This window comes from Dendrobates tinctorius, unplaced genomic scaffold, assembly GCF_039654945.1.
Source record: "Dendrobates tinctorius isolate UK_male_01 unplaced genomic scaffold, ASM3965494v1 ptg000016l, whole genome shotgun sequence".
Lineage (NCBI taxonomy): Eukaryota > Metazoa > Chordata > Amphibia > Anura > Dendrobatidae > Dendrobates > Dendrobates tinctorius.
In genome coordinates this window covers 72,771,225-72,797,977 of record NW_027361684.1, presented here as the reverse complement: position 1 = coordinate 72,797,977, position 26,753 = coordinate 72,771,225, and the positions used below count along the sequence as shown (strand labels likewise).

General features: G+C 38.2%; 1 protein-coding gene across 2 annotated transcripts in view; it reads left to right on the top strand.

The window, feature by feature from the left end:
• Positions 1-26,753, top strand: part of NLGN4X (neuroligin 4 X-linked) — a 488,795-nt gene that overhangs the window by 199,245 nt on the left and 262,797 nt on the right. For both annotated transcript variants that reach the window (XM_073565962.1, XM_073565961.1), the window contains exon 2: positions 6,025-6,780. In XM_073565962.1, the coding sequence (XP_073422063.1) occupies positions 6,309-6,780 (472 nt within the window). In that variant the 5' untranslated portion in view covers positions 6,025-6,308. The remainder of the gene's footprint in view (positions 1-6,024; positions 6,781-26,753) is intronic.

Here is a 26,753-nt window from a genome sequence, read left to right as displayed (position 1 = left end):
GTGTAATTCCAAGTCAACCATACTTCTGTGAAATCAACCTGTCTAGTTATGAAGCAACAACAATTGTGAATCAATTTATTCCGCTATTGTGCAAATGGAGCAGACATCAGATAGAAATGACAAGACAACTCCTATAAAGGAGTGGTTCTGCAGGGGGTGACCACAGACCATTTCTCTGTTCTCATCCTTTTTGGATTTTCATCCTTGTTGACTTAGTCACTTTTTCATTTTATCATTGCTTTCACCTTTAGAGGTACTGTACAGTAGTATGAGGCGGTGTCTACAACCCACAGAAGTTACTCATTTAGTGCAGTTCATCCAGGATGTCACATCAATGCAAGCTGTGGCAAGAAGAGTAGCTGTGTCTGTCAGCACAGTGTCTATAGCATGGATCAGATACCAGGAGACAGGCCAGTACACCAGGAGACATGGAGGGGGCCATAGGAGGTCAAGAACGCAGCAGCAGGACTGCTACTTGTTCCTTTGTGCAAGTGGGAACAGGAGTAGCAGTGCCAGAGCCCTGCAAAATTACCTCTAGCAGGCTACTTACATCAATGTGTCTGCTCAAACTGTCAGAAAAAGACACTATAAGGGTGGTATGAGGGCCCAACATCCACAAGTGGGTGTTGAGCTCACAACCCAAGACTGTGCAGGGTGATTGACATTTGACAGAGAACACCAAGATTGGCAGATTCAACATTGGTGCCCTGTGCTCTTCATGGATGAGAGCATGTTCACACTGAGCACATGTGACAAATGTGACAGAGTCTGGACACACCGTGGAGAACATGATGCTGCCTGAAAAATCATGACCGGTTTGGAAGTGGGTAAGTAATGCTGTGGGGAAGCACGTGCCAGAGGTCCTCTGACTGCCATTAGGTCCAGGGATGAGATTTTCAGACCCTTTGTGAGACCATATGAAGGTGAGTCCTGGGTTACCTGTGATTTCTGACAATGCTAGGCCTCATGTTGCTAAAGTGTGTCCGGAGTTCCTGCATGATGAAGGCATTAATGTTATGGACTAGCCTGCCTGTTTCCAACACTTAAATTCAATTGAGCACATCTGGGAGATCATGCCTCGTTCCATCCACCAATGCCACGTTGCACCACAGACTGTTTAGGAGTTGACTGATGCTTTAATCCAGGTCTGGGAGGAGATCCCTCAAGGGAACGTCTGCTGCCTCATTAGGACCATGCCCAGGCATTGTAGGGAGGTAATAAACACGTGAAGGCCACACACACTACTGAGCATCATTTCCTTGTCATGAGGCATTCCTCTGAAATTGGATCAGCCTGTAATTTGATTTTACACTTTGACTTAGCGTATCATCCCAAATACAGACCTCCATGGGATATTAACTTGGATTTTCATTGATCGTTTTTATGTTTTATTGTACTCCACACATTCCACTATGTAATGAATCAAGATTTGCAGCTGCAATATTTCATTCAGTGATATCTAGGATGTGGTAATTTAGTGTTCCCTTTACTTTTTTGAGCAGTGTATATACAAAACAAGGAATATTTTTAGATAACTTGTATAGGGTTGAGAAAAGGCACATCCTTGAGCACTGAATTAAAGAAAGGTAAAAACATTAAATTAGCACATTTTTTATTATTATTATTATTTCATTCTCTTCAGCTCTATCTCAAGCCATGGTGACTTTATGGATGAACGTTGTGTAGAAAAATCAATTTTATGCAAGGCTAGAAAGGTCGACCAGTGTCTTCTCCACCATTATCTTGATAATATCATGCCTTCGGGTTACTGGTCTTCCTCTTCACCTTGCTTCTTCTATCCTTCAGTGCATGATGTCCTTCTCCATTGATTGCTTTCTTTGTACAATGTGTCCAAGGTAGGCAAGTTGTAGCTGGTTGCTAAATTTTCAAATATACACAATTTTACTCATTTCCAATAATCTAGTACTCACAACTTGTGAAATTATTACCTTCAAGAAAGATGCCCAGACCAGTCTCAAACTTGTTTAACTTTATGAGGCATTGGCAATCTTTCATTTTTGGCCTTTACTGTTTTCTATTTCTTTGCCAAGAGGCATAACTTTTTATTCTTATGTTAACATAGCCATATGAGGTTTTTGTTTTCAATATGAGTTGTAGCTTTGAAAGAAACCCCTGATTTTGCAATATGATGTGATAAAAATGTGGAAATTCCAAATGGAATGAAATGGTGAAAAAAAATGCAATTCTGCCATTGCTTTTTGAAATTTAGCTTTTATAGTGTTCTTTGCATGGTAAAAAATGACATGTAAACAGGACTCTCCAGGCCAGTACAATATCAAACTTGGATAGATTATTTTTACTTAAGTGGTAAACAAAATGTGGAGATTTGTAACAATAAAAAATAAGTTTGTGCTGTCCTTTTCTGAGACCTTCATATTTTTAGGAAACATTGGTGCCCCAAAAAATGCAATATGCATTTATGTTTTAATATTTTATAATATACTGTACATGTTAACTAGTTTTATAATTTGATAGATTTTACATATAGGATGCAGCACTACCAGATATGTTTAATTTTTTATTTATAAATATGATGGAACCATCTTCCTATTGACAAAGAAGATGCCCCTTTGTTATTAATAAAGGCCATAGAATTAAAAAAAATAGTCAAAACTCTCTGTTAATGTGTTTGGCAATTGCATTTAACTGTCTGGGCTATCTGTTTTTTAGTAAAATTTACATACTGGCTTTTGTACATTGCACTTTCTATTATAAGGTCCAAGAAGTTCTTTTGCCTAAAAATTATTTTGTGCTGTGTGTCATTTTAGAAGAAGAAATCATGTCTTTATTTAAAGACACTGATATTATTGCATGTGGTTATTTTATTAGTAAGAATTAATATTACAGATCATTGGATTTTTTTAAATGAATAAGCCTATTATTGATATCTTTTTGTAATCAAATGAAATGCATATTAAAAAGGCAAAATATTTTAAAATCTGTAATTATTTAATAATAGATATACCGTTGGGAAAATAAGTATTTGATACACTGCCAATTTTGCAAGTTTAACCACCCACAAAGAATGGAGAGTTCAATAATTTTTATCATAGGTACACTTCAAATGTGAGCGTCAGAATCTAAAAATATAAAATATAAAATCAAATTGTATGATCTTTAAATAATTTGATTGCATTTTATTGCATGAAATAAGTATGTTATCACCTATTAACCAGAAAGAATTCTGGCTCTTACAGGCCTGTTAGTTTTTCTTTATGAAGTCCTTTTATTCTGCACGCAATACCTATATTGATGCACCTGTTTGAACTTGATACCTATATAAAAGACACCTGTCCACACAATCAACCACACTTCAACCTCTCCACCATGACAAATACTAAAGAACTGTCTAAGGACACTAGGGACAAAATTGAAGACCTGCACAAGGCTAGGATAAGCTACAGGACAATAGGCAAGTACCTTGGTGAGAAGACAATCACTGTTTGCACAATTATAAAATGTAAAAAACACAATGTGACTGTCAATCTTCCTCAGTCTAGGACTCCATGAAAGGTCTCGCCTTGTTGGTTAGGTTGGTTCTGGCAAATGTCAAGAACTATACAGGAGGACAACAGTCTCAAATATTACCAATAGCATCACACTACATATTAATGGATTAAAATCCTGCAGGGCAAGCAAGGTCTCCCTGCTCATGTCAGCACATGTCCAAGACCATTTGAAACTTGTCAATGACCATCTAGATGATCCAGAGGAAGAAAGGGAGAAGGTCTTGTGGTCAGATGATGGACCAAAATAGAACTTTTTGCCATCAATTCCACTTGCCTTGTTTAAGGAAGAAGAAGGATGTGTACAACCTCAAGAACACCATCCCAACTGTGAAGCATGGTGGTGGAAACATCAAACTTTCAAGGGTGCTTTCTGAAAAGAGAATAAGATGACTGCACCATTTTGAAGGGAGAATGGATGGGGTTCTGTATCATGAGATTTTGGACAACCTACTTCCCTCAGTAGGAGCATTGGAGATGGGTCATGGATGGGTCTTCCAGCAGGATAATAACCCAAAATACACAGCCAGTCCAACTAATGAGTGACTCGTAAGAGGTATTTCAAGGTCCTGGAGGGGCCTAGCCAGTCTCCAGAGCTGAACCCATTAGAACATTTTTGGAGGGAGCTGAAACTCAATGTTGCCAAGCAACAGTCCTGAAAGCTGAAAGATCTGGAGAAGATCTGTATGGAGGAGTGTGCAAAAGTGTGTGTAAACTTGGTCAAGAACTGCCAGAAACGTCTGACCTATGTAATTGAAAACAATGGTTTCTGTACCAAATATTAAGTTCTATTTTTCTATTGCATCAAATACTTATTTCAGTCAAAAAATAAAATGCAAATTAACTATTTAAAAATCATACAATGTGATTTTCTGGATTTTTTTTTAAAGATTTTGTCTCTCACAGTTAAAGTGCACCTACAATAAAATTACAGACCTCTTCATTCATTGTATCTAGGAAAACCTGCAAAATCATCAGTGTAACAATTACTTATTTTCCCCACTGTAGACTTCCTTGTCTTCATGAACTTTACTGTAACTAAAAGAGTAACAACCTATGTATTCTTCAATTTATTTTAACACATTTTCTTCAGAATATACAATAATTGTTTACTACCTTAAAAAGGCACACAATTGCAAAGGTTGTTCTGTGTGATCATGACTGACTATGTTATGGTGAATTCTTTAATTTTGAAAGCCAATCTAATGGTGGAACAAAGAAAGGAAAATAATAAATATGCACTGACCTAGATTTGTCACATTGGTTTAATAACTAGTACTGTTGCTACTTTACTATTGCTTTTTTTATCTGATTTTAATAGTTAATTGTACAAAAAAATAGAACAACTAATTTAGGGTTTACGCTGACTAAACTTCAGAAAGTTACGCAAAGTATCTGGAAATAATTCACCATTAACATTATTGTTCTGGAATACGCCTCATTTATATTATCCTCTTTTTACATTTATAATTTAGATTTGTGTAGTGAACTTATAGTGAGCTTACACATCTACTTATACGTAGGCAATGCTACAGACTAAAGCATAGTGACAAAAAGCTGTAAATGTCCGTTATAAAAAAAGGGGTTTCTGTCATTAAACTATATTTCTTTGCCTCTTTAGTATGATATAACACAATTGCATTAAATCCAGCATTCTGGCCTGATTCAGAGAAGCAGTTGCTAGCTCTATAGCAAAGATCTTTAAGCACTGCACTTGTTGCCTCAGGTACCACCGCTAATAGCTTGCAGCGGTATCTAGTAACCTAGGCAATGAGTAAAAAATAAGACTAAAAATAATAATAGCAATTTATATTTTTATAGTGCCAAATAGTCTGCAGAACTTTATATTGCAAAAGGCACTTGTATAGACAATAAAGACATTACACATAATTCAACAGACAGCAAGAAGAGTGAAGACCCTGCTCGCAAGCTCACATTCTATGAGGAGAAAGGGGGGATATTAAAGGAAAAAATAAAGTGCTTGTCATGAACGGTCCAGCCATCAATATAATAAATCGGAGCATTCAAGTAACACTGCATGACCCTGCCACCAGTCAACGCCTGTACAATTACAGATACAAAGTGCTATTGAGTTCATGAAAGGCAGAACAAGGAATAGTCAGTTAAATTAGCGAGGTTACATGGCAGTCTATGTATTTTAGAGCATATTTGAAAGTGTGGATACTGGGAATTAATCACATTATCTGAGATTAACCAGAAAACTGGTGCAGCACTAGAGAAGTCCTGGAGACACGAGTATGAGGTTCACATTGCAGAGGATGTTTGTCTTAGGTCGTAAGAACAGAGATAATTATAATAGTAAGAAAATTGCAGAGTTGCTGGTAAATGCAAGGACTTTTCAATATTACCCTTTTAAGATGATAGAACAACCCATTAATGACAATTAAAAAACTGTGTATGAACATACATTAATTCTATCATGCATATGTATAGAACACTTTTTAATTGTACTAACAATGTCTCTCTTTTTTATTAGATTGGCTTTCAGCAGCGGGATCCTTGGTAGAATATGCAGAGACTGAATGAGGCATATAAACTGACATCAATATTTGGAATAGCATCCTTGTGATTATTTTACTCTCATGGAATGGGCTTTACAAAATCAGCAATCTGGATCTTACAAATGGCAATTATGCAAATAAGGCAATAATTCCTGTGGCTTTTCATACAGTGGAATCATTTTATCCTGGCTGAAGTCTTTTTTTTGCTGTAGTCCTCTCTGCCTGGGAGATCTCACCTTTGCTGATGTTGATGTAAACAATGTCGAGACCAAAGGGATTACTATGGTTGCCTTTGATCTTCACTCCTGTCTGTGTCATAGTAAAATCAAACTTACTACTATGGATAACAGCATTTGCTGTAAGATTTACAGTAATTGATGGCCAAGCACAGCATCCAATTGTACTCACGAACTACGGTAAGATACGTGGCACAAGAACATCATTGTCCATAGAAATTTTGGGACCCGTAGAGCAATATTTTGGAGTGCCCTATGCTGCACCACCAACTGGAGAGAGACGCTTCCAACCACCTGAGCCACCTTCATCATGGACTGATATCCGAAATGCCACCCAGTTTGCTGCAGTGTGCCCACAATACTTGGATGAGAGGTCTTTGCTAAATGATATGCTGCCTGCATGGTTTACTGCCAATATAGATACAGTTGCAAGTTATGTGCAGGTTCAAAGTGAAGATTGCTTATATTTAAATATCTATGTGCCAACTGAAGATGGTAAGTCCTGCGCACAAAATGTTAAAAATTTCAATGACCTAGATATTAATCTACTGCATCACTCTCATAAAATGACAAATGATGTCATTGCATTTTTACCATGATCACGGATGGTGCACACTGTAACCAGCTACATGGTTACTTCTGATGAAGACAGTTTTAATATGCTTGGAAACCAAAATGAAAAATATGTTTTGTTGATTATTCCTTTTCATCACTGTTTCTGTATATAACAATTTAATTTTATATTGAACCTCAGGCTCAAATTGAAAGAAAAGGTCACTTTAGCCATCTTATGTATTTATAAGAAAAAGCCTGTATTTTTCTACTCAGATTATGCCATAAAATCTAGAGCTAGTAAGCTATTAATTGAAATGTATATAATTGTGTTAAAATGTTTCTAAACTTTTTCTTGCGACTTACCAAAGTTTTTTTTTTTTGGTGAGGGTTTGAAAATGCATTATTGAGCAGTAATGTGTGATCAGTGAATATCAGACACCCAAAATTATTGGATGGATTGTGGTTGGTACTGTCTGGCATGAAATAATGTGATCTCTTTGAATTTTTGTCTAGGTCCAAACTTGTGACTGTCACTGGTACATTAGGAATACTTTTTATTTCTAATGGTTAGTATGGATTGAAGAGTTTTAACCTAATCTATCCTGAGGATAACATATGCTATTCTGTGGTTTTACCTTAAATCCTAATTTATATGTTTACAGCCTGTTCTCTTTAGCTACACAAAATATTTGTGTGGACTGGTGCTGTTACTTTGTTTTTCAATTATGTATTTTACTACTACTTTAAAATCACATGAAAGTTTTGTTTCTTTACTACTATAATTTTTACCCCATGGAAATGTAATTAGCATTCTATTTTTGCTGTTTAGAACATGACATTGCTGAAGCTAGAGTTGTTCTTCATGTTGGTGGGAAGACCGTGCACTTGCACGGCTGACTGGCCTGCAGTGCTGTGGAAGGCATCCATACGGAGCCGGCATGCGTCGGGAATCCATGGTGACCATGGGTGCTGTGACGTGGTGCGGCTTGCGGGATAGCCGGAAATGATGTTGCGGGACACAGATGTCGACCGTGCATGCGCCGGTCAAGGTGGATGCGCGCATCTATTGTTGCCATGGGTACTGTGATGTGGTGCGGCTTCCGGGTTAGCCGGAAATGACACGGCAGGACATGGTTAAAATGGCCGCGCACATTTTAAATGCCGTGGAGAGTATAAATAGCCCAACTGGCCATAATATCGGTCACACAGCCCCCCGAGGAAGCCCTATAGTGAAACGCATCAGGGCACAGGCAGGACCATCCGACCGCCCTCATGGGTAAGGCAATGTTAGCGGTGTCATGTTAATGGTATTGTCCACAGATTTGAGTGAGGAAATTTGGAAAAATAGGAGGCTATGAAGCCTAACAGATGTATGAGCAATTGCTTTTTTCATGTTTCCCTATCCATTCACGTGTGTTAGTGATAGGACATATTTTATTTACTACTGATCTGTTGGAATTTGGGAAGCATTGTTCCTGCATGTACCTATTCTTACATCAATCACCTTCTGATGGAGACCCTTCTAATGTGACTTTAGCCGCCATGTATTGGGTGGTCTGTGCCTTGGATCTACCACCTTACATATACTCATATTTGTATGTCTGCCTTTTATAGTACACATGTATTTATTAAAATAAAAGAGACTTTTTGAACGGTAAAACCTTTTTCTTTGTGTGTAATATTGTATCTCAAGTGGTTGGGCTTGTTTGAACTCAGTTTCTTGTAAGTTCTAATAATGTTTTGAGTTGCCCATTTTTTATATATTTAGTCATACAAATGATCAATTTTAGATATGATAACTTCAGTTAAAATTATAATTTTTACCTGTCTGATACATCATCATAAAAACCATGTGGCTTTGCCATCAAGGTCACAGTGGACTTCATACACAAAGGAACTAAATGTTTAAATATGCAATACAGATATATCTAATCTTGTGATATTTGTTTTCAGAATAAGCAATATAAGTGACAAATCCAATCATTCTGCAGTTGTACTGATATGGTCATTTATAGGGATTTTTAGAATTATTAGTATTATTTTTCCTTTCAATTAATTTGTTTACTTTTTTCAAATGTTGCAATGATATATCTATGTAGCTGCAAGTACATCTCTAACAACAGATTAGAGCCTCACTTTGAAATATAAACAGCACATTAAGTTTTTGCATGTCTGAATAATGGCATCATTGAAACTTCATATGTCACATTATGGTGCATCCTAAACATAAGCATATAGCTTCAAGGTGAATTGAAATTGGCATTGAATTTTACAAAAAAAGTTCATATTCACCTGAATTATATACTTTTCTATCTTATGTTGGAACTAATGCAATTTTTCTGTAATAGACAGTATCAGGAAGGGATTTAAAAAGTATGCTCACACAGCCTACACTCGTCAACTGGTGCAGCTCTGCTTTTGATGTTTTCTCTGGTTCGGTCATCACTGGGCCATTTTTGGAGTCAGTAAGTGTCAAACCATCTTTTGTGCATTTAGCCGCGGCAATTCCTGTTCTGAACAGGTATTGCAATAGGTTGAAATGGGAGGTATTTAAGATGGCAGACTTCAAAAGACAACAAAGGAAGCAACTCACTGGAAGGTGCCAAAGATGGCCCAAAGAGAGCCAGACCAAAGAAGATAACTAGACCATAGTACAGTTGTTGTACAGGTATTCAATTTATATACTTTTTTCTTTATTCTTATTATTCTCTCGGTTCTGTAAAGAACTTACAGCAGTTTTTCCTAAAGTTCAGTCCTCACAGCCTCTAACAGATCATGTTTTCATGATTTACTTAGTATTTCACAGGTGAGAGAACCTCTAGCAAATTCTAGTTCCTTGATAATAATTCCATCATGAGTTCAATACTAAGGAAATCCTGAAAATATGAACTTTTGGTGAGCTGTAAGAACTGAAGTTTGGGTGGGAAACATTGCCCTAGAGCATAATCATTTACATTCAATTCTCAACAAATATTATTTAATAAAAATTTGAATGATTCAGCATTTTTTTTCAGATTTTCTCTAATCAAGACTGTTACTTTACAGAACTGTTTTTTGCAATACTTTTCCCTCCTCCTGAAGAAAATACCTCCATAGAACAGTTTATTTTCTTAGATTAATAGAGGATGCAACAATGCCTAACAGACCTTTCATGTTACAGCTTAGTGGTTTCTACAGAGCCCTAATATGCCCATGTTTATGAGCTGTAAGTCTAAAGTTTCTGTGCCCAATTTGGGTGCCAAACATAAGAAAAGTATAGAAATGCCAAAACTTGAATGCAACTTCAGTATGAGGGTAAGAAAAAAAAATCAAATGTGACATCTTAGTTGCATTTATTGTGGTTGTTTTAAGCTTTTTTTCATCTATTTTTTTATCTGAAGTAGGTAGTTTGTATGGAATTTTTGTACCAGTATAATATTAGCAATAGATCAGGTAAAAAGGTGAAACTCGGAGAGAACACTGAAGTGCAGAGTCTGTATTTTGTATCTCATTTCATATTTACCTGAATCTCTATAGAGTTTAAAGGCTACATCTGATCTGTAAAACAAATAAAATAGGACATGATCTGAATCTCTGGGACTGGACACATGAATCAATTTTCTAGAGTTTCAATTAAACTCTATGGGTCAGGGAAAGCATGTACACCTGTCTAAGATCATTGTTCAGAACTGTATATCTATAAAACTATATGTATACTAGCTTGGCCCCTGCAAAATTTTCACACATTGGTCATTGGGGGCACAGGCAATTTCAGAAAAACCAAGCTGGTCAAATGTAAATGTATTTCATGTGCTGATGAACACAGACAGGTATTTATACATGTAGATTGGTAATACAATAAATTGTTTTAATAAATAGTGGCAAAAAATGTTTTATGGTTGAGGTGCCACCTGCAGGTCATTGTGTCTTTCTGCAGGTTTATGAAAATGAATGTTTAAACTGTATTTAGTGATAAAATCATGAATATTTGTTTGTTTGGCTGTTTTCCTGCTGAAGGGAGCAAGTTTACCTTTCCAATGGAGTATCATGTGTGTGTGGGGTGAAGTAATGAGTGAAAAAGCAGTGCATATTTACAAATGTGTTGGCAGTGTGCTTTGGGGTACTGTGGTGCCACCTGCAGGTCATTTTGCCTTATTGCAGGTTTATGAAAATTAATGTTTAAACTGTATTTTGTGATCAAATCGTGAATGTGTGGTTTGTTTGGCTATTTTCTTGCTGAAGGGTGCAAGTTTACCTTACAAATGGTGTATCTTTAGCTTGTGTGGGTGCAGTATGAACAGGGATACAAAGGAATCACCGAAAATCAGTGTTTAGAAATAATAGAACATATACCATATATATATATATGTATAATTATAATGAAATAGCACTGAAGTCTTAAAAAATGGGTGCAAAGGGGCAAAGCTTACAGGACATATAGCCATGGTTCCTATTGTATAGGAATAGAAAAATAAGCAGTGAATGAACTAAAGAGAAATCTAAATCAAATCAATTTTTCTGGTGACCACCCATTTCCTTAAAAACTGTATGAATTCTTCTAGTTACACCTGCACACAGTGAATGAAGGAACTTGGCAGGAAGGTTGTTCTAAATGTCTTGGAGAATTAAACACAGAATGTTTGTAGATGTAGGCTGACTCACAGCCTTCTTTCTCATCATGCAATGCCAGACAGACCCAATGATGTTGAGTTCAGGGTTCTGTGGGAATAATATAATAAATTTCAGGACTCCTTGTTCTTCTTTGAAGATAGTTCTTGATGACATTGACTGTATGTTTGGGGTTGTAGTCCTGCTGTAGAATAAATTTGCATTCAGTCAGTGGATGGGTATGCTGGGCCTGTTTGGTTGATGTCAGGTCTGATGTAATTCTGGACATCTCCTGATTTCGAAGGAATTGAAGCATCATGTGTCTTCGCCCTGCTGCATTAAGTTTTCTTAGGCCTGTTTCACGCATCCGTTTTTTTGCATCCGCCTGCATCTGCCAGAGTGTGAAAAAACAGATTTGTTTCCATTTTGCCGCAAACGGATGCAAACGGATCCGTTTTTCTGACGGATCCGCGGTAGCCACTAATGGAAGTCTATGGGACTAAAAAACGGATCCTCCAAAAAAATGGCGGATCCGTTTTTTAACGGAAACGAACGGATTTTGACGGATTTACAAAAATGGAAGTGTGATCCAGGCCTTAGCTGACCACTGTGTCAACGGTCCTTGACATTGCTCATTTCTTGCTTCTTCAAATAAACTTGAAATTGCAGTCTGCTTTGAGATCTTTGGGAGAGACTTTGCCCTTACAGTATAACTAATTAGTATTTTATTGCTATGCTCAGTCTTGCCATGGTGTATGACCTGTGACATTAATCTGACTTTAACAACCTCATCTTTTGACTGTTCCTCACTCAGTTTTAAGCCTTTAAAACAGCTCTGTTTGCTTCAGTCAATGACCGTGCTTCAAGTTATGATAATAAGGATCATTTCACTTGTTTGGAATAATGAGTTATTTATACACCTGGCTACAGACTTAAAATTCATTGACTTTGTGCAACCCTACATAGAAGAATTGATGCGGTTTTGAAGGCAAAGGATGAAGAGGAACAGCCCAAATATTGCTATGGTTTAGATTTCTCTTTTGTTCATTCACTTTTTGTTAATTGACGACAAATAAATTATTAACAATTCTATTTTTAAAGTGATTCTTACTTTGCAGCATTTTTTCCACATCTGTTCAACATGTTTGCACTATACTGTAAACAGGCAGACTGACAGATAATTCAGTAGTCATGGACACATTTTGTTCTACTTGGCAGCTAATAAACATTTTGCAAAAATAGGTTTATTGCATTTAAAATCTAATAACAAATGTAGCGTATCTCCAGAAAAATGTTTAATTCTGTATTCTGGTATTCTCACATTCTCTTTATTACCATTAGCAACAGTGAAAGCATTCCTCTGTATCTGGCCATGACATTCTCCATGAATGGCAGGCTATAGTGCCATCATATAATTGAAAAGGAAAAGTGACAGTTTTCTGTTTACAAACCCAAGATAAGAACAATAAAACAGCAAGGGGGAAGCAGAGGCTGGCAAGTGTTGTCCATACCATCTGATTAAACACATTATATATCCTTACATGACAGTTCTCTGACAGAAGAAGCTTGGTTGTTATGGAGACAGACCATGAAATTTGCTTTTCATGTCAAAGGTCTGAATGTGACTCAATGAGTTAAATTCAAGTTAGCAATTCTTTTGAAATACAAATCTGAAAACAGATTTCCAATGAGCCGGCCATGCTTTTGCTGTAAATTTCATTTGGTTGTATACTTTATGTTCCACAAAATCTTCAACTGACCGTAATGTAAATAAATGATGATAACTGATGCATGACCTAATTTAGGAATTCTTATCTTATTTTGTCATGCAGGCAAGCTTTTTACAGGAATACCATTTTGGAAATTATTATGGACATTTTAATATCAAGTGTTATATTTTAGTTAGATTCAAAGAAGTTCCAGTTACAAAACTTAACCAAAACTAATAAGTTATTAGTTAAGACCTTACACATAAGATTTCCTGTGTGCACCCATTTTGTGCTCTTTTTGGGCTCAAGCAGATGGTGGTAGATTCTCCCAGCTGACTATATAGATGACGCTAATCAGAGTTTGATCGGAGTGTGATAATAGTGTGATCTGATTCTCTTGGATGAGGAGAAGATGGAGAAAAAATGACTCAATCTTCTCCATTGTGTCAGTCAGACTACACTCAGATATCATGCGAGTGGAGCCCAATGTTTCCCACGCACTCACTGACTTGCATGGCCGAGTGTCATCTGAATAATGAATCAAACTTCAAAATCCTCTGACAAACTCTGTCTGAAGGAAAAGTCAGACTTGCGCATGGCCACATAGACTAACATTGGTCCAGGAGTGATCTGATGTTTTTTTATAGCCGTCTGCACAAGCCTTATTGCAATGTATTTCATATTTACTAATTGCTTTTGTCAAACATCATGTCACTATTTTCTAATAGACTTATATGGATTCAGATAGAAAAAGCACTGTATATATCATATAGTAATTAGATAAAACAGGACCCTTCAGGAGGCTGCGGTTGCATTACTACAGCTCTGTACTTTGCAGAGGGTTTACGGTTTCACAGTAAGTCAGGAGCTTTATGAATTAAATCAGGTTGCAAAGCATTTGCATTACGTCCTTTAATATCATAAAATATCCATATTAGAATTATGCAACTACATTTTGTAAAGAATCTCTATAAAGACACTATCAAGGGCTACTTGTAACAAGTGTCCATCATTGTTATATGTTCATACATTGTGCTGTACATATTACGGTGACAAGATTCCTCATGACACCGCAGTGGCAGCATTTTCATGTTATGTCATTAGTCATGCCCTAATTCACACTTGTGTACTATTTTGAAAATCTATTTGGGATGCAATTTAATTACCATAACAAGTATTACATTTAATTTTGGCTGAACATTTTTGTTCTCTGCAGTTTGGACAAATTGTTGATTTTAAATGAGATTGATTTGCATCATGTTTTCAAGTGGACCCTGCTCTATATACAGAATCAAAATATGTAGCATTCTCTTATTTGTATTGTTTTATTTAAAAATAATCTACATTTTTGTGCCACTTATTACCAATAGAAATTAAGGTGATTTGTCAAAGTATTAATTTCTTTATATTTTATGAAAAAAGTAAAGACATATTTATTTTGAATTTAATCTCTCAAATTATCAGGTGTCCAGTTCACTATAACGTACTTAAACAGCTTAAATTGATGTTAAAAACACATGTAAAAGGGATTTTCCATTTCTTTTTAAATTGAGAACAAATGGTTTAAAATGGTTTAACTAATGCACTGTAACTAAAATACTTGTGTAACATTTTCTCACGTGAAGTAACATGATTAGTATTGTGCTATGTATATATATATATATATATATATATATATATATATATATATATACAGTATATATATATATCCTTTTCCTATTTCCTGTCTTCATATCTGCAGCTTCCATCTCTTCTTTTTGCCAGCACACAACGCCAGCAGAGTATCTGATATCTGGCAGGGTATATATATTGATGGGATGGATTTTATTCTTCCCATTAATCTGGCTCTTCAGGACCTGTCTTACCCTGTGATGGTATTTGGATGTTTCCGCTTTCCTTACCTCCTCATCATGGTTACTATATCTGTGTGGGATGCCGAGGTACTTGTAACATATCTGTACATCTGCTATGTGCCCTGCTGGTAATTCCACTCCATCAGTCTTGACTACCTTGCTTCTCTTTATTACCAACCTGCTGCAATTCTCCAGACTGAAGGATATCCCAATATCTTGGCTGTAGATCCTTGTCAAGTTGATCAGTGAATTGATGTCTTGTTCGTTTTTCGCATCATCCATGTAGAGGAGTTGGCTGATGGTGCTTCCACTTTTGAACTTGTATCCATAGCCAGACTCTATGTCTGAGGGGGTTCAAGCCTATGCAGAACAGCAATGGGTATAGTGCATCATCTTGGTATAAGCCACATTTAATGATCACTTGTGCTAGTTGTCTTGAGTTGACTTCCAATGTTGGTCTCCATAGCCCCATTGCATTTCCAAGGAAGTTTCTTAATTTCCTGTTGACATTGTGGAGAGGCAAGCATTCACAGATCCATGTGTGTAGCATTGAGTCATGGGATTTCCTGTAGTCAATCCAATCCAGGCTTTGCTGAGATTGGTCTGTCTGGATCTTGAGTCTTGAGCAGGTTATTTGGTGATAGTTGGATGGAACTGTTCCTTTGTGAGGATAGTTTATGATCAGCACTGTTCTTCCTAGAGTTAGCCAAGTTTGGTTGTGGCCTGCTTCTAGCAGTTGGTTCATCTGCTTTGCCATGCATTCATGTACCGCTGTTAATTTCTTTAGTAGGTGTGGATCACGTCTGGGCCAGGTGATGTCCAGCTCTTCATGTTCTTGACCAACTGCTGGATGTATGCTTCTGTAATGGTGACTGGTTCTCGGTGGTTTCTGTGTTTCATTCTCAGATCTTGAGACGACATTGCACTGTTCCTCCAGTATTGTTCAGTCTCTGCTATTGGTGGAGTTGCTGCCTGTAGTTGGGAGTACAATCATCAATGGTTCTTTGGAGAACAGAGCATTTATCTTCTTGGCCTCAGCTTATCTAATGTTTCTCCCTAGTCTTCCTGCGAGCCTTTGTTTAGCAGTCTCTAAGGATTCAGGCCAGATTAGCCTTTACACCCTTCTGTTTTCTGTTAGTTGGCTAACTTCCATTTGTGTCCCCTTGATCTTTGTCTCTAGCCTTTTTTTCTAAGGAGGCAAATGCTGTTCTTCCAGGTCTTCATGTGGGGTGGATCTGCAGTGCAGTTGATAATATCTTTAAATGTTGGGTGACTAGTTGTGGACATGCAGGTCTTGTATCCTTCCAGAGTTTCTTCATATATTCTCTCGCTCTGCAGTTATAGTAGCATTTTATCAGATCCAGGTTCTCTTGCCTTTTCTATGTATGCGGAAAGTAGCTTATTTATCATCAGATTGATGTGGACCTTGTTAATCCGGGTGATGTCCAAGCCAGCATAACTCTCTTTGTTCGGGACACTCATGTTTATTGAGGTAGGCACTATAGTGTTAGTAGTCTTGTCTTATTTCCATCAGGGCAGAGCTGGGATTTGAATCCCAGTCTTCCACTGTGGTGGTTGTGCTGTTTAAGCACTACACTATAACATCCATTCTTCCTTGAAAAATTCTTCCATTTCTGCGTGACTCCTGGGTTGTCTTGCATGCATCTCTAATTTGAGGCATAGCTGCAGATTTTCAATTATGTTCAGAACAGGGGACTGTGAGGGCCATTGTAAAAGTTTCAACTTGAACCTTTTGATGTTGTCTATTGTGGATTTTCATGTGTAAATTTGCATCACCTGGCCTTTCCTAAAGATAACAGCGAACAAGCGTTAACCTTAGCAGGCTAATTAAAGTCTGAAACCTTGGTCAAAGTTATCTGAGAACACAAAACTCCAAGGGTGCCCAAATTTTTACATCAGTCCATTTTTCTTTTTGTAATTTTTAAAATGTAAAAAATGACTCTCTCTCTCTCACTCTCTCTCTCTCTCTCTCTATATATATATATATTATATATATATATATATATGCAGGAGAAACAAAGTGTGTCATATTTAACTTTAGGAGTTTTAGAGATCATTTCATCTTCAACTTGTTTAACTGTTAACTGTTCACAATAACAGTAATTTTGACAAGGGGTGCCAAAACCTTCATGTGCCACTATAGTTTTATTCTTTATTATACATCAATTTTCAAGGGGGTTGGCAATTTCCTTTATTTGACTATTAGTTTATGTATCATTTATCTCCGTAGCGCAGTTGCTTGGTGGTTAGCACTGTTGCTTTACAGTTCGGGGTCTTGATCAACATCTGCATACAGTTTGTATGCTCTTCCAGTGGTCATATAGGTTTCTCTAGGTTATTAATGTCTCCTTTCACACTCCAAAGACATGCTTATGAGGAATTTAGATTGTGAATCCCAACCTAGACAGTAATGAAAATGTCTGTAAAGCACCACAAAATATGTTGGCACTAGACTAGCAATAAATATTAATATTGATTACTATAGATGGGTGAACCCAAATGATAAAATTTGGGGTCCGTACCATACACCTAGTGTTCATGCACAGATCCTGAACACTGATGTCTCCCGGAAGTCTATGTGACTGTTTGGGTTCGACAGCTTGAACATAGATTGTTGAAAGTCTGGAGTGCAGCGTATCAACAAGCTTTTCTGCTTGGGCACTTCCTGCTCATCACAGCCATGTCAAGTATTGGCATGGCTGTGATCGGCCAGCCACTGTGTAAAAAAAAAATAAAAGTGTGGGGTCTCATCTATTTTTGATAACCAGGGCAGGAAAAACCGAAAACTACGAGCTGCATACCCCAGCTGCCAGCTTTATCTTGTATGGTTATCAAAAATACAATAGAGAGGTTCCTACCATTTTTTAAAATTATTTAAAAAATAATTTAGGAAACAGAGTGTGGTCCCACCCTGTTTTTGTCAGTCAGCCAAGCTAAAGCAGACATCTCGGGGCTGGTATTACCAGAATGGGAAGAGGCCATGGATATTGGCTCTTCTCAGCCTAAAAAAGCAGCCCACATCCACCCCAGAAAAGGTGCATCTATTGGATTCTCCAATTCTGGTTCTTCCCATCTTCCTTCTCTTGGAGTAGTAGCAAGTGAGTTAATAGTTTTGGGGTTGATGTCAGCTGTTTTATGTTTGCTGACATCAAGCTCATGGATTAGTAATGGAGATGCCTTTATCACACACCCCCATTACTAACCCCATAGTAAAAAAATAAAGTCACAGGCAAAGGAAAATTGTGTGAAATAAACACACAGAAAAAAAGAGCAATAACTGAAATAAACACAACTTGACTCTCTTTTAACCATTTATTAATGTAAAAATAAAAAGCACAGTATTCCTCATCTGTCTGCCGATAATCCATATGTCCAAGAATATGCTTGAACTCTGCTATATCTAGATGCATTGCTGAGCGGTGGCATCATGTGAATGCTCAGCCCTGCATTAAAGAAACACTGAGCTGAGTGTGAGAATGTGGCTGTGTGTGACCGACGGTAACCTTAATAACGTCACTGCCAGTCATAAGCAGCCACATTCTCATGTGTACCCTGAATGCAAGGCTGAGCGGTTACATCATCCAACCTCTCAGCAATGCATCCAGATGTAGCAGAGTTGGAAAACATTGTTGGACATATGAATTACCGGCCAACAGGTGGAGAATACTATGATTTTTAAATGTTATTATTACATTAATAAATGGGTACAAGAGGGTCATTATGGGGGAGTGTTTCTTTCAATTAATTTTTTTCTGTGTGCTTTGTTCAATTAAAAGACTTTTTTCTGTGTGTCTTTATTACTTTTGACTATGATGTTAGTAGTGGGGATGTCTTATGGATGCCTCTCCATTACTAATCTCTCGGCTTGATGTCAACTGACATTGCAAATCTGACATCAACCCAATGCTATTACATCACTTGCTATCCCACCAAGGCAAGTGGAAGAGCCAAGGCTAAGTGCCAGATTTGGCACATCTATTGTATGCTCCATTTCTGGGTGGCTGAAGGCTGGTATTTTTAGTCTTGGAGGGGGCCAATATCCTTGACCCCTTCCCAGCCTATTAATATCAGCCCGCAGCTGTCTCTCATAATCTTTATAACCAGTGCAAGTAAAACTGATAGCTGGGGGCTGCAGCCCTCAGCTGTCAGCTTTACAGCTTTATCTTGTCTGGTTAACAAAAAGAGAAGAGTCCCAATGCTGGTTTTTTTACATTATTTTTGTAAATCATTTAGAAAAATTGCCTAGGATTCCCCTTATTTTTTATAACAAGCCAAGCTAAAGAAGACAACTTGTGTCTGGTATTCTCAGACTTGGACGGTGCTTTGGATATTAGCACTCCTCAGCCTAAAAATAGCAACCTGCAGCAGGGCCAGAAAATGAGTATCCTTTACACGTCACAATTCTGGCATTTTGCCTGGCTCTTCCTACTTGCCTGGTGAGGTGACAGAAGGAGGAGATAATGAGTGGTACAATTTGTTATGCATTTTCCACTGAGTACACCATATGTGGCTCAAACTACTTTTGAGGCACAGTGCAAAGCTCATAAGGGAATTAATTTTTTTCTGGAATAGTTTGAGGGTGCCAAATCACATTAGCAGTGCCTCTGATGTGCTAGAACAGCAGAACCCCTCCATAGGTGAATCAATTTTATAATCTACACCCCCAATGAATTTATTTAAGGGTGCATTGAGCATGTTGATGCAACATGCCTTCCAGAATTTTAAACCATTAGGCAGTGAAGAAAAAATAATTACATTTTTACTACAAAAATGTTGTTTTAGCCCCAAGCTTTTAAGTTGTAATGGAAAAAAAGGAACCTTTCAGTTTGCTGTGAAATTTTTTTCCTGAGTGTGCCTATGCCCTACTTGTAATCAGGAAATACTTTTCAGGCATAGCGGAAAGCTCAAAAGGGAAGGAGCATGATAATATAGTGAAGATTTTGTTGTATATGGTTTGCAGGTGCCGCAACCCACTGAAGAGGCCTTGAGGTGCCAGATCAGCAAAACATGCCCATAAGTGATTCCAATTAACAAACTACACCTCTAAATAAATTAATCTCAGGGTGCAGTGATCAGATTGACAGCACAGGTGTGTCACAGCACTTTATACCATTAGTCAGTGAAGAAAAAAAATTACATTTTTTAGCTCCAAATTTTATCTTTTCACACCAGGAAATATGCAAAAATTGCAGCAAGATTTGTCACATAATTTCTGCTGAACGTGACAATACCCCATATGTTGATGTACCATGCTGCTTAGCCACATGGCGATACTTGGGAGAGAAGGAGGGACATCTGACTCTTTGAGAACATATTGCCATAGAATAGTTTGCGGACTCTGTATACATAGCCTATAAGTACTAGATGATCAGAATCCTCTCTAAAGTGACCTATCTAGGAATATATCTACAGGTGTAGTGACAACTTTAACTCCTTGGGTGTTTTGCAAAAACAAGCAACAGTGGATGTTGCCAGGTAAAAATTACATATAAGCCAGTTTAGTGCCCAGTATATTGTAGTGCCTATACACTATGCCCAGCTCATGCTTCTGGAGACACACACCTGTAAATTAAGTGGTCTTCTATCGCTACAGAAATTCCAAAAATGTGGACACTAAATGTGATTTAGGCACAATATGGGGCTCAGAAGGAAGAGGGGCATTTGAATTAGGGAACACAGAATTTTGCTTTGAGATGAGCCATAATGCTTTTCCAGAGCATTTATAAGTCTAGTGATGCAGAAGCCCCCTATATTTCCATTGACAGATGATGGAACTGAGTAACATTGGTAACATTTTACATAATATTTTTATTGCATATATCCTGTGCTCTATGCTGAGCACTTACATCTGTGTTTTTATATAAATCTCTGAATGCTATGGTTCAGATCAAACCCATTATAAGTCAGTTCATTATAATGAGGTAGCAGAGTTACTATTGACTTCATCTGGCCTCTGTTCAGCAGTGTCCTTTTCAGAGGTGCACAAAACTGTGGCTGAAGGTGCTTTTATACACACTTAAATAGATGGACCATTGGACAGATGGCACCCACACTGTCTTCATCTGCTTCACTTTAGGGAATTTTCCACAGGGGTTCTGTATGAATAACCTATTTCAGAGATTTACAGTGTAAGCACTCACTGTAGAGCATAGGATAAATGTGAGACAAGCTTTATTGTGATGTTTGGGAGACAGAATGAACAAATCAATGGCAGGTCAAGAATTGGTTTTATTTAGTTTTTACGCTATTCCTCTTTCCATAAAGTCTTTAGATGGCTTCATTCTTCATGTTGGTTCAATTACAGCGTTACCAGACTTTTATTGTTTTTTTATGTTTGGCTGTTATCACACATCGAAGGATGCTTTCTTTTGCAAATTAAAGTTTTTGTGTCAACATATTTTGAGAGCAATAATTCATTATGTCTGGCGACAGAGTCATGTGAAGGCTTGTTTTTTTGAAAGACAAGTCAACTTCCTTATTAACACCATTTTTGAGCACATGTAATATAGCTTTCCATTATGATTTTTTGTGAGGATAAAATAACATAAAACAGCAATTAAGAAATTGTTTTTTTTTCGGTTTTTGATTATTGCGTTTAATTCCATATTTTTTTATAAAATATGTGTAAGCTTTTTGCCAGGTTTTTTTAATTATTTTTCTTTACAGATTCCACTGTAAGGGTGACAGTTTTGTAGAATAAACCATTCTGGATGCAGCAATACCATATATATATATATATATATATATACAGTGGGGCAAAAAAGTATTTAGTCAGTCAGCAATAGTGCTAGTTCCACCACTTAAAAAGATGAGAGGCGTCTGTAATTTACATCATAGGTAGACCTCAACTATGGGAGACAAACTGAGAAAAAAAATCCAGAAAATCACATTGTCTGTTTTTTTTTCATTTTATTTGCATATTATGGTGGAAAATAAGTATTTGGTCAGAAACAAAATTTCATCTCAATACTTTGTGATATATCCTTTGTTGGCAATGACAGAGGTCAAACGTTTTCTGTAAGTCTTCACAAGGTTGCCACACACTGTTGTTGGTATGTTGGCCCATTCCTCCATGCAGATCTCCTCTAGAGCAGTGATGTTTTTGGCTTTTCGCTTGGCAACACGGACTTTCAACTCCCTCCAAAGGTTTTCTATAGGGTTGAGATGTGGAGACTGGCTAGGCCACTCCAGGACCTTGAAATGCTTCTTACGAAGCCACTCCTTCGTTGCCCTGGCGGTTTGCTTTGGATCATTGTCATGTTGAAAGACCCAGCCACGTTTCATCTTCAATGCCCTTGCTGATAGAAGGAGGTTTGCCCTCAAAATCTCACGATACATGGCCCCATTCATTCTTTCATGTACCCGGATCAGTCGTCCTGGCCCCTTTGCAGAGAAACAGCCCCAAAGCATGATGTTTCCACCACCATGCTTTACAGTAGGTATGGTGTTTGATGGATGCAACTCAGTATTCTTTTTCCTCCAAACACGACAAGTTGTGTTTCTACCAAACAGTTCCAATTTGGTTTCATCAGACCATAGGACATTCTCCCAAAACTCCTCTGGATCATCCAAATGCTCTCTAGCAAACTTCAGACGGGCCCGGACATGTACAGGCTTAAGCAGTGGGACACGTCTGGCACTGCAGGATCTGAGTCCATGGTGGCGTAGTGTGTTACTTATGGTAGGCCTTGTTACATTGGTCCCAGCTCTCTGCAGTTCATTCACTAGGTCCCCCCGCGTGGTTCTGGGATTTTTGTTCACCGTTCTTGTGATCATTCTGACCCCACGGGGTGGGATTTTGCGTGGAGCACCAGATCGAGGGAGATTATCAGTGGTCTTGTATGTCTTCCATTTTCTAATTATTGCTCCCACAGTTGATTTCTTCACTCCAAGCTGGTTGGCTATTGCAGATTCAGTCTTCCCAGCCTGGTGCAGGGCTACAATTTTGTTTCTGGTGTCCTTTGACAGCTCTTTGGTGTTCACCATATTGGAGTTTGGAGTCAGACTGTTTGAGGGTGTGCACAGGTGTCTTTTTATACTAATAACAAGTTTAAACAGGTGCCATTACTACAGGTAATGAGTGGAGGAAAGAGGAGACTCTTAAAGAAGAAGTTACAGGTCTGTGAGAGCCAGAAATCTTGATTGCTTGTTTCTGACCAAATACTTATTTTCCACCATAATATGCAAATAAAATGAAAAAAAAACAGACAATGTGATTTTCTGGATTTTTTTTTTTCAGTTTGTCTCCCATAGTTGAGGTCTACCTATGATGTAAATTACAGACGCCTCTCATCTTTTTAAGTGGTGGAACTTGCACTATTGCTGACTGACTAAATACTTTTTTGCCCCACTGTATATATATATATATATATATATATATATATATATATATATATATACAGTATATATATATGTATATATATATACACTCACTGGCCACTTTATTAGGTACACCATGCTAGTAACGGGTTGGACCCCCTTTTGCCTTCAGAACTGCCTCAATTCTTCGTGGCAGAGATTCAACAAGGTGCTGGAAGCATTCCTCAGAGATTTTGGACCATATTGACATGATGGCATCACACAGTTGGCGCAGATTTGTCGGCTGCACATCCCTGATGCGAATCTCCCGTTCCACCACATCCCAAAGATGCTCTATTGGATTGAGATCTGGTGACTGAGGAGGCCATTTGAGTACAGTGAACTCATTGTCATGTTCAAGAAACCAATCTGAGATGATTCGAGCTTTATGACATGGCGCATTATCCTGCTGAAAGTAGCCATCAGATGCCTGTTCTTAGCTGAGAGGAGTGGTACCCAGTGTGGTCTTCTGCTGCTGTAGCCCATCTGCCTCAAAGTTCGACGCACTGTGCGTTCAGAGATGCTCTTCTGCCTACCTTGGTTGTAACGGGTGGCAATTTGAGTCACTGTTGCCTTTCTATCAGCTCGAACCAGTCTGCCCATTCTCCTCTGACCTCTGGCATCAACAAGGCATTTCCGGCCACAGAACTGCCGCTCACTGGATTTTTTTTCTTTTTCGGACCATTCTCTGTAAACCCTAGAGATGGTTGTGCGTGAAAATCCCAGTAGATCAGCAGTTTCTGAAATACTCAGACCAGCCCTTCTGGCACCAACAATCATGCCACGTTCAAAGGCACTCAAATCACCTTTCTTCCCCATACTGATGCTCGGTTTGAACTGCAGGAGATTGTCTTGACCATGTCTACATGCCTAAATGCACTGAGTTGCCGCCATGTGATTGGCTGATTAGAAATTAAGTCTTAACACACAGTTGGACAGGTGTACCTAATAAAGTGGCCAGTGAGTGTATATATATTGTTTTAATTCATTTTTTCATTTTTTGTTTATTTTGTTTTCTTTTATATTTTTGCTTATTTTTTTAATCTCGTTCCTCTATGAAACTTTTTCTTTTAATACTCTGGTGATATAGTGAAATGTAATGCACCAGCACTTCAATGCATTATACCTGTCAGTGCTGCACTGACAGAAGCCACTTGGATCATGCTCTGAGCATGGTCTAACAGGCTTGCCATATGTGGCTGACCCGCAGGTTCTTATAATGAACTTGTGTTACTATTGCAACAATCGGACACTCGCGATCATGTTAGGAGGCACCGATATGAAGGGAGAGGGAACCCGCTCCCTCTCTCTGCATTCTAAATGCTGTAATCATGGTATTTAGGGGGTTAAATGGCCCAGTGTGGTGCGGACACCACTCCTGGCAGTGACAGCCGTGTTTCGGTTATGACTTAAGCTGACGGCGATTGTGCAAGCACAGCTTTTGTGACCGCTTGATTGCCATGGCATACATTTCTGCTGTTTTGCTTAATCCCGTTCAAGAAACAAGACTTCAGAACTGTGATCAGCACAATCAGCTAGTCACATGTGTCAGACGACCCAATAAGAAAATGTCCACTGTAAAATGAAACAAATGCAATAAATATAACCCAGGAAAAGCATACAAAAGATATTAGTAAATCTATTCAATACATGAGGCACACTAAGCATAAACGACAGAAATATTAAAATCAAAATCACACTAGTAAGGTGAATAATGTAGAATCAAATGTGATGATTCCATATCCCTGCAGGATACTGTTGAAGAGAAAGGCAAGGGACCAAAGATATACTGAACAGATGCAGTTATAAAGAACATTAAGGATACCAGTGGTGTGCGCCAAAAGGGAAGATAATAACCTGGATTAGAAGGCAGTCATTGCATCTGACAGGGCAAAAAGAAGCCCGGCGTGCCCAATGCATGTCGCCAACGGTGTGTGGCTTCCTCTAAGGCCATGTCAAACATTCAGAAATGTAGCAGAATATTATATAGCTTCTTATGTCGCCATCATAGTCTCAGAATTTGAACATTATTGTGACAATTTTGGGAAACTCAAACTGGCTGGTTATACTAGACAACCAAATAATCCACAGTGGGTATGGAAAGTATTCAGATCACTTTAAATTTTTCACTCTTTGTTTCATTGCAGCCATTTGGTAAGTTGAAATAAGGTCATTTTTTCTCATTATTGCAAATTTCTTAAAAAAGAAAAACTGAATGTGTATGTCATATGTATTCAGACCCTTTGCTCAGACACTCATATTTAAGTCATATGCTGTCCATTTCCTTATGATCTTCCTTGAGATGGTTCTACTCCTTCATTGGAGTCCAGTTGTGTTTAATTAAACTGATAGAACTTGGTATGTAAAGGCACACACCTATTTATAAAAGACTTCACAGCTCACAGTGCATGTCAGACCACATGAGAATCATCATGTCAAAGGAACTGGCCAAGGAACTCAGAGACAGAATTGAGGCAAGGCACACATCTGGCCAAGGTTACAAAAGATTTTCTGCAGTACTCAGTTTTCCAAAGAGCACCGTGGCCTTCATAATTCTTAAATGGAAGAAGTTTGGGATGACCAGCAGTCTTCCTAGACCTGGCTGTCCAGCAAATCTGGGCAATTGACTGAGAAGAGCCTTGGTGAGAGGTAAAGAAGAACCCCAAGATCACTGTGGCTGAGCTCCACAGATGCAGTAGGAAGATGGGAGATTGTTTCTCAAAGATAACTATCACTGCAGCCCTCCACCAGTCGGGCCTTTATGGCAGAGTGGCCCAATGGAAGCCTCTCCTCAGTGGCAGACATATGAACACCCTCATAGTTTGCTAAAAATCACATGAAGGACTCCCAGACTGTGAGAAATAATATTCCCTGGTCTGATGAGACAAAGATAGAAATTTTGGGTGATAATTCTAAGAGGCAACTGTGGAGAAAATCAGGCACTGCTCATCACCTGCCTAATACAATCTCAACATTGAAACATAGTGGTGGCAGCATCATGCTATGGTGGTCTTGTTCAACTGCAGGGACATGATGACTGGTTGCAATTGAAGGAAACATGAATGCAGCCAAGTACAGAGATATCCTGAATGAAAACCTCTTCCAGAGTGCTCTGGACCTCAGACTTGGCCGAAGCTTCACCTTCCATCAAGACAATGACCCTAAGCATACAGCTAAAATAACAAAGGAGTGGCTTCAGAAAAACTCTGTGACCATTCTTGACTGGCCCAGCCAGAGCCCTGACCTAAACCCAATTGAGCATCTCTGGAGAGACCTGAAAATGGCTGTCCACCAACGCTCACCATCTAACCAGATGGAACAGGAGAGGATCTGCAAGGAAGAATGGCAGAGGATCCCCAATCCAGGTGTGAAAAACTTGTTGCAT